Below are 9305 nucleotides of genomic sequence, written 5' to 3' on the forward strand. Positions count from 1 at the left end.
TAGGATGAGGGCTGCAGTAGATATCTCAGATAGGGGGGTAGCGGGTGTTGTATCTGGAGGATGAGGGCTGCAGTAGATATCTCAGATAGGGGGGTGTTGTATCTGGAGGATGAGGCTGCAGTAGATATCTCAATGGGGGGTGTTTGTATCTGGAGGATGAGGCTCAGTAGATATCTCAGATAGGGGGTGTTGTATCTGGAGGATGAGGCTGCAGTAGATATCTCAGATAGGGGGGGTGTTGTATCTGGAGGATGAGGCTGCAGTAGATATCTCAGATAGGGGGGGTGTTGTATCTGGAGGATGAGGCTGCAGTAGATATCTCAGATAGGGGGAGTGTATAGATGTGTTCTAGTGAGTCTGTCGACAAAATGATAACTGAACGGTACGGACCTCCAGAGTGGCGCAGTGGTCTAAGGAAGCTTGTGGAAGGCTACCCGAAACGTTTGACCCAAGTTAAACAATTTAAAGGCAATGCTACCAAATACYAATTGAGTGTATGTAACTGTGATGAATGTGATGAAAGCAATAAAAGCTGAATTAATCATTCTCTACTATTATTCTGACATTTCACATTCTTAAAACAAAGTGGTGATCCTAACAGACCTAAGACAGGGAATTTTTACTAGGATTAAATGTCAGGAATTGTGAAAAACGGAGTTTAAATGTATTTGGCTAAGGGTTATGTAAACTTCCGACTTCAACTGTATGTACGATAAGTCCACTCTCTTTCTCTCCCGCTCTTTCTTTCCCCATCCCCTTTCTATTGTGTAACAAGCCGTCATATCGGGTTAGTCCACTAGGGACTTTTCATTACATTATGTTATTAATCAATACAACCAATGCCGTGTTTATGTAATTCTGTGTGATTATTTAGTTAGTTAGTAAATAAATAATTAAGCCAATTTGTGTATCGCTGATTCATCACTAAGGTTCGGGTTTGTGCTGATATCCAAGGATTATGCGAATGAGACTGATGAGGTAATAATTAATAGTTGACTGTTATTGATGTAAGAAATATCTGTATATCTTTAGAGTTTGAGTCGGGAGATAGGCACTCTTTAAACAACTTTTCCGGTGGTGCCCCAAGTTCCTAATGAKTTAATTGTTACATGATTAATTAAATGGAGTAGGTAATTATTCATCACATTAATGATAAAACATCACAACACCTGGTACCCCTGCACATCAACTTGGTACTGGTACCCTGTGTATAGCCAAGTTATTACCTGGTAGCCTGTGTATATAGCCATGTTATTAGTCTGCTAAATGACTTAAATGTAATGTAAATGTAATGTTATTACCTGGTAGCCTGTGTATATAGCCATGTTATTACCTGGGTACTGTGATATATAGCCTGTGTATTAGCATGGATCCTGGTAATGTGCGTAATGCTATGTATTACTGGTACCCTGTGTATCTTGCTGGTTTTACCTGGTACCTGTGTATATAGCCATGTTATTACCTGGTACCCTGTTATATAGCCATGTTATTACCTGGTACCTGGTTTATAGCATGTTATTACTGGTAACCTGTGTTATAGCCATGTTTTATGTCTGTGTATATGCCATGTTATTAACTGGTACTTGTATAGCAGTTCATTACTGGTACCTGTGTATATAGCCATGTTATTACTGGTACCTGTGTATATAGCCATGTTATTACCTGGTACCCTGTGTATATTTATTCATGTTATTACCTGGTACCCTGTGTATTAGCCATGTTATTACCTGGTACCTGTGTATATAGCTGTTATTACCTGGTACGCCTGTGTATATAGCCAAGTTATTACCTGGTACCTGTGTTATAGCCATGTTATTACCTGGTCCCTGTGTATAGCCATGTTATTACTGGTACCCTGTGTATATAGCCAAGTGTTATTACCTGGTACCTAGTGTATATGCCATGTTTTACCTTGGTCTGTGTATATACATTTATTCTGGTACCTGTGTATATAGCATGTTATTACTGGTGCTGTGTATATAGCCTGTTTACGTGGTAGCCTGTGTATATAGCCATGTTATTACTGGTAGCCTGTGTTTATTATAGCCATGTTATTACTGGTAGCCTGTGTTATATAGCCATGTTATTACCTGGTGCCTGTGTGTATTAGCCATGTTATTACCTGGTGCTGTGTATATGCCATGTTATTACCTTCGGTGGCCTGTTATATAGGCCTGTTTTACGTGGTAGCCTGTTGTATTATAGCCATGTTTATTAACTGGTAGCCTGTGTATATAGCATGTTATTACGTGAGCCTGTGTGTTATATAGCATGTTATTACGTGGTATGCCTGTGTATATAGCCATGTTATTACCTGGTGGCTGTGTATATAGCATGTTATTACCTGGTAGCCTGTGTAATTAGCCATGTTTTACCTGGTAGCCTGTGTATATAGCATGTTATTACTTGGTAGCCTGTGTATATAGACATGTTTTACCTGGTAGCCTGTGTATATAGCCTGTTATACCTGGTAGCCTGTTATATAGCCATGTTATTACCTGGTAGCGTGTGTATATAGCCATGTTATTACCTGGCATAGCCTTGTTGTATATAGCCATGTTATACTGGTAGCCTGTGTATATAGCCATGTTATTACTGGTACCTGTTGTATATGCCAGTTTACTGTACACTGGTATGCCATGTTATTACTGTACCCTGTGTATATAGCCATGTTATTACCTGGTACCCTGTGTATATGCCATGTTTATACCTGGTAACTGTGTATATAGCCATGTTATTACTGGTACCTGTGTATATAGCCAAGTTTTACCTGGTAGCCTGTGTATATAGCCAGTTATTACCTGGTACCCTGTGTATATAGCCAGTTTATTACCTGGTGACCCTTGTATATAGCCATGTTATTAGGTAGCCTGTGTATTAGCCATTGTATTACTGGTAGCCTGTGATATAGCATGTTTACTGGTAGCCTGGTATATAGCTGTTATTACCTGGTACCTGTGTATATAGCCATGTTTATTACCTGGTACCTGTTATATAGCCATGTTTACTGGCCTGTGTATATAGCCATGTTTTTACCTGGTCCTGTATATAGCCATGTTATTCCTGGTACCCTGTTATATAGCCATGTTATTACCTGGCACCTGTGTATATAGCCATGTTATTACCTGGTACGCCTGTGATTTAGCCTGTTATTACTGGTACCCTGTTATATAGCCATTATTACCTGGCCTGTGTATATAGCATGTTTATTACCTGGTACCTTGTATATATAGCCATGTTATTACCTGTACCTGTATATAGCCATGTTATTACCTTGGCACCTGTTGTATTATAGCCATGTTTTACCTGGTACCCTGGTAATATATAGCCAATGTTATTACCTGGTACCCTGTGTTTATAGCCAAGTTATCGTTACTCAATGATCTTTTCCCCTCGTGTTCTTATTTTTCTCTATGATGTTTCTCTCTGCATTATGGGAGGACCTGTAAGTAAGCTTTTCACTATTAGTCTACAACTGTTGTTTACGACGCATGTGGCAAATACAATTCGATTTTCTATTCGATTACAATGTTCCCTTTAAGATGTGAGCTGGCTTTTATTTTGTAAAGTGGTTTCTTGATCGCAAATACAAAACATTTCAGTCACCTCCTTGTTGGACAGGATAAACAGGTTGATCCTGCTGACCAAGGGTCTGATCAACTGCTTGGCGTAGCAGCGAGTCTAGCTGTTCCTGTTCTTGTCTATTAAATGTTCTGTGTTATGTCATGGTTCATGTTCTGTGCTATGTATGGTTCATGTTCTGTGCCATGTCATGGTTCATGTTCTGTGCTATGTCATGGTTCATGGTTCATTTTCTGTGTGAACCCCAGGAAGAGTAGCTGCTGCTTTTGCAACAGCTAATGGGATCCTAATAAAATTCCAAAATACTGTAGGCTGAATGATAGAACAGCTATTTCCATGTTAAAATATTATGGGATGCATTTCTCCATTGTTTCTGATGGTAGGCCACTTGTAGCCTACATTATGATCAAACAGCCACAGTAGCCTACTTGGTCACTGTTAACATTAACTTAAACACCTCTACATTGAGCCTCAGTGTTCACAGTAAACGTTCGCTGGAAGTTGCTCAGCAACCTGAAATTTGCTCATTCCAAAAAAGATTAGAGGGACACTGGAGGTGTCCCTACGTAGTTGGACAGAGCCTGGAGGTGTCCTACCGTAGTTGTGACAGAGCTGGAGGTGTCCTACGTAGTTGGACAGAGCCTGGAGGTGTCCTACCGTAGTTGGACGAGCCTGGAGTCTCGTAGTTGACAGAGCTGGAGGTGTCCTACGCTAGTTGGACAGAGCCTGGAGTGTCCCTACCGTAGTTGGACAGAGCCTGGAGGTGTCCTACCGTAGTTGGACAGAGCCTGGAGGTGTCCTCCGTAGTTGGACAGAGCCTGGAGGTGTCTCCTACCGTAGTTGGACAGAGCTGGAGGTGTCCTACCGTAGTTGGACAGAGCCTGGAGGTGTCCTACGTAGTTGGACAGAGCTGGAGGTGTCCTACCGTAGTTGGACAGAGCTGGAGGTGTCCCTACCGTAGTTGGACGAGCCTGGAGGTGTCCTACCGTAGTTGGACAGAGCTGGAGGTGTCCTACCGTGTTGGCAGGTGGAGTGTCCCTACCGTAGTGGACAGAGCTTGGAGGTGCCTACGTAGTTGGACGAGCCTGGAGGTGTCCTCCGTAGTGTACAGAGCCTGAGGTGTCCCTACCGTAGTTGGACAGAGTTGGAGGTGTCCCTACCGTAGTTTGGACAGAGCTTGGAGGTGTCCTACCGTAGTTGGACAGAGCTGGAGGTGTCCCTACCGTTGTTGGACAGAGCTTGGAGGTTGTCCACCGTAGTTGGACAGAGCCTGGAGGTGTCCCTACCGTAGTTGGACAGATGCTGGAGGTGTCCCTACCGTGTTGGACAGAGCTTGGAGGTGTCCCTACCGTAGTTGGACAAGAGCTTGGACGGTGTCCCTACGTAGTTGGAGAGCCTGGAAGGATGTTCCTACGTAGTTGGACGAGCTTGACGGTGTCCCTTACCGTAGCTGGACAGAAGGCTGGAGGGTCCCTACCGTAGTTGGACAGAGCCTGGAGGTGTCCCTACCGTAGTTGGACAGAGCCTGGAGGTGAAGATGGTTCTGATGGTGGATATAAGTCCGGTGTGGAGGTCCTGGTTCAGACCCAGGAAGTGACTGAAGGACAGCAGAACCACCTCTCTGGTATGGACATCTAGCCAGGATCTGATCTCCTGAAGAACGGTCTGTGGAGAACAGACATAGATCCAACTGGTGTAACACAATCACAGTAACATCTGAAATCAATTATATATCCCAAATCCTATTTGTATATGTCGTAAGGTTGTCAGATAAGAACAGGAGTCTAGTAAATGGTACAACCCCTCTCTAGCTCCTTGTCAGAATGTCTACTATACCTCCCTGCTAGTATAGATTATACCTTTAACATTGAATGTAGTCTACACTCTGTGGTAGTACGGAAGTACCATACCTCTACATTGAGCGTAATGTACACTGCATAGTATCATACATCTTCATTGAGCATAGTGTGCACTCTGTAGTATCACACCTCTACATTGAGCATAGTGTACACTCTGTAGTATCACACCTCTACATTGAGCATAGTGTGCACTCTGTAGTATCACACCTCTACATTGAGCATAGTGTACAGTCGTGACCAAAAGTTTTGAGAATGACACAAATATTAATTTCCAAAGTTTGCTGCTTCAGTGTCTTTAGATATTTTTGTCAGATGTTACTATGGAATACTGAAGTATAATTACAAGCATTTCATAAGTGTCAAAGGCTTTTATTGACAATTACATGAAGTAAGACCTCTGCAATCTGCCCTGGCATGCTGTCAATTAACTTCTGGGCCACATCCTGACTGATGGCAGCCCATTCTTGCCTAATCAATGCTTGGAGTTTGTCAGAATTTGTGGGTTTTTGTTTGTCCACCCGCCTCTTGAGGATTGACCACAAGTTCTCAATGGGATTAAGGTCTGGGGAGTTTCCTGGCCATGGGACCCAAAATTATTATTGTTTTGTTCCGAGCCACTTAGTCACTTTTGCCTTATGGGAAGGTGCTCCATCATGCTGGAAAAGGCATTGTTCGTCACCAAACTGTTCCTGGATGGTTGGAGAAGTTGCTCTCGGAGGATGTGTGGTACCATTCTTTATTCATGGCTGTGTTCTTAGGAATAATTGTGAGTGAGCCCACTCCCTTGGCTGAGAAGCAACCCCACACATGAATGGTCTCAGGATGTTTTACTGTTGGCATGACACAGGACTGATGGTAGCGCTCATCTTGTCTTCTCCGGACAAGCTTTTTTCCAGATGCCCCACAATCGGAAAGGGGATTCATCAGAGAAAATGACTTTACCCAGTCCTCAGCAGTCCAATCCTGTACCTTTGCAGAATATCAGTCTGTCCCTGATGTTTTTCCTGGAGAGAAGTGGCTTCTTTGCTGCCCTTCTTGACACCAGGCCATCCTCCAAAAGTCTTTGCCTCACTGTGCGTGCAGATGCACTCCACCTGTCTGCTGCCATTCCTGAGCAAGCTCTTACTGGTGGTGCCCGATCCCGCAGCTGAATCAACTTTGGAGACGGTCCTGGTTCTTTCTGGACTTTCTTGGTGCCCTGAAGCTTTCTTCACAACAATTGAACAGCTCTCCTTGAAGTTCTTGATGATCCGATAAATGGTTGATTTAGTGATTCAATCTTACTGGCAGCAATATCCTTGCCTGTGAAGCCCTTTTTGTGCAAGCAATGATGACGGCACGTGTTTCCTTGCAGGTAACCATGGTTGACAGAGGAAGAACAATGATTCCAAGCACCACCCTCCTTTGAAGCTTCAGTCTGTTATTCGAACTCAATCAGCATGACAGAGTGATCTCCAGCCTTGTCCTCGTCAACACTCACACCTGTGTTAACGAGAGAACACTGACATGATGTCAGCTGGTCCTTTGTGGCAGGGCTGAAATCAGTGGAAAATGTTTTTGGGGATTCAGTTCATTTGCATGGCAAGAGGGACTTTGCAATTCATCTGATCACTCTTCATAACATTCTGGTATATGCAAATTGCCATCATACAAACTGAGGCAGCAGACTGAAAATTAATATTGTGTGCATTCTCAAACTTTTGGCCACGACTGTACACTCCGTAGTATCATACCTCTACATTTAGCGTAGTGTACACTCCATAGTATCATACCGCTACAGTGAGCATATGTACACTTCGTAGTATCATACCTCTACAGTGAGTGTAGTGTACACTGCATAGTATCATACCGCTACAGTGAGCATAGTATACACTTCATAGTATCCCTACCTCTTTACAGTGAGTGTAGTGTACACTCCATAGTATCCTACCTCTACAGTGAGTGTAGTGTACACTCCATAGTATCCTACCTCTACTGTGAGCGTAGTGTACACTCCATAGTATCCTACCTCTACAGTGAGTGTAGTGTACACTCCGTGGTAGAAGTACAGGTCAGTAGAGGTGTCGTTGGGTCGATGTGCGATCCTCAGGTCAAGATATCTGACCCCACAGTCTAGCTGCTCCTTTACTGTCGCCTCCTATAGGACATTATCAGATCATCAACATTATCAGATCGACAACATTATCAGATCAACAACATTATCAGATCATCAACATTATCAGATCATCAACATTATCAGATCATCAACATTATCAGATCGACAACATTATGATCAGATCAACAACTTTATTAACCCAACCAGCACAGAGGGCAAGGTGTACTGCCACCAGGTGTAAAGTCTGCACCAGAAGTGTTATGCCATCTAGGTCCGGGTGGTCAAACTCAATTCCTGGAGGGTTGTGTCTCTGCTGGTTTTTGTTATTTCGTTTCAATGTGTGTCCAATTAAGATCTAGCCAACCAGATGAGGGGAGTACCTAACTAATCAATGATCTTAATTGATCAATAACGATCAATATCTTGGGGCGGCAGCGTAGCCTAGTGGTTAGAGCGTTGGACTAGTAACCGAAAGGTTGCAAGATCGAATGCCCGAGCTGACAAGGTACAAATGTGTCGTTCTGCCCCTGAACAAGGCAGTTAACCCACTGTTCCTAGGCCGTCATTGAAAATAAGAATTTGTTCTTAACTGACTTGCCTAGTTAAATAAAGGTTAAATCAAAAAAAATAAAGTGCAAGCGAGGAGTAAAAACCTGCACACACTGTGCTCCAGAAATGTAGTTTGACTCAGCTGTTAAAAATCATACCTGTGTAACTGCCCATTTATAAACAAACGGTCGTATCAGGGGCTTCATGTATTTGTCTAGCTTCTGCAGTAAATCAGGTTGGGTCAGGTCGACAGGGGAGCGGTCACTCCTATCCAGACAGTAGGTTATAGCATTATGGCTTCCTAAACAGGGAATCAAGGACAGATAGGGGACTGATATTACCAGGTGTATGGCCTAGTACCCATATGATGCCCCTAATTGCCTAGTACCCATATGATGCCCCTAATTGCCTAGTACCCATATGATGCCCCTAAGTGTATGGACAATGTGTCAGCCTAGTACCCATATGATGCCCCTAAGTGTATGGTCAATGTGTTGTGTTGTGACATAATGCCATCTGATTAAATGCAGCATAACAGCAGTATTGAAATGTGTTTAAAAGCTATGGTGAAGTAATTAATAGTAGTACAGAGACCAGTTCCTCAGGTGAACGTCCATAGAGCACAGGGCAGGTGATCCATCCAGGTATCTTACCTGGTACAGCTAGGTTCCTCAGGGGAACTGCCATAGAGCACAGGGCAGGTGGTCCATCCAGGTATCTTACCTGGTATAGCTAGGTTTCGCAGGGGAATGTCCCATAGAGCATAGGGCAGGTGATCCATCCAGGTATCTTACCTGGTACAGCTAGGTTCCTCAGGGGAACATCCCATAGAGCACAGGCACGGTGGTCCATCCAGGTATCTTACCTGGTACAGCTAGGTTCCTCAGGTGAACGTCCCATAGAGCACAGGGCAGGTGATCCATCCAGGTATCTTACCTGGTACAGCTAGGTTCCTCAGGGGAACGTCCCATAGAGCACAGGCAGGTGGGTCCATCAGGTATCTTACCTGGTACAGCTAGGTCCTCAGCGTGAACGTCCCATAGAGCACAGGGCAGGTGGTCCATCCAGGTATCTTACCTGGTATAGCTAGGTTCCTCAGGGAACGTCCCATAGAACACAGGGCAGGTGGTCCATCCAGCTGTCCATGGGAAGTTCCTTCAGAGGACACCTGCACTTAGACACCACCTCGGAGGACATTTGTGGGTGCTAAAGATGTACAG

At 43.9% G+C, this 9305-nt stretch overlaps 1 protein-coding gene across 1 annotated transcript in view; it reads right to left on the minus strand.

Moving 5' to 3' along the window:
* LOC112076810 (phosphatidylinositol-specific phospholipase C, X domain containing 1) overlaps positions 1-9075 on the minus strand; it is a 17188-nt gene extending 8113 nt beyond the window's left edge. The window contains 4 exon segments of the mRNA XM_070441466.1: positions 5092-5247; positions 7450-7578; positions 8244-8386; positions 8809-9075. Coding sequence (XP_070297567.1) covers positions 5092-5247; positions 7450-7578; positions 8244-8386; positions 8809-8866 — 486 coding nt within the window. The 5' untranslated portion in view covers positions 8867-9075.
* Between the last annotated feature and the right edge of the window lie 230 nt (positions 9076-9305).

The sequence above is a fragment of the Salvelinus sp. IW2-2015 genome, unplaced genomic scaffold (assembly GCF_002910315.2).
Source record: "Salvelinus sp. IW2-2015 unplaced genomic scaffold, ASM291031v2 Un_scaffold4058, whole genome shotgun sequence".
NCBI classification, from domain to species: Eukaryota; Metazoa; Chordata; class Actinopteri; order Salmoniformes; family Salmonidae; genus Salvelinus; species Salvelinus sp. IW2-2015.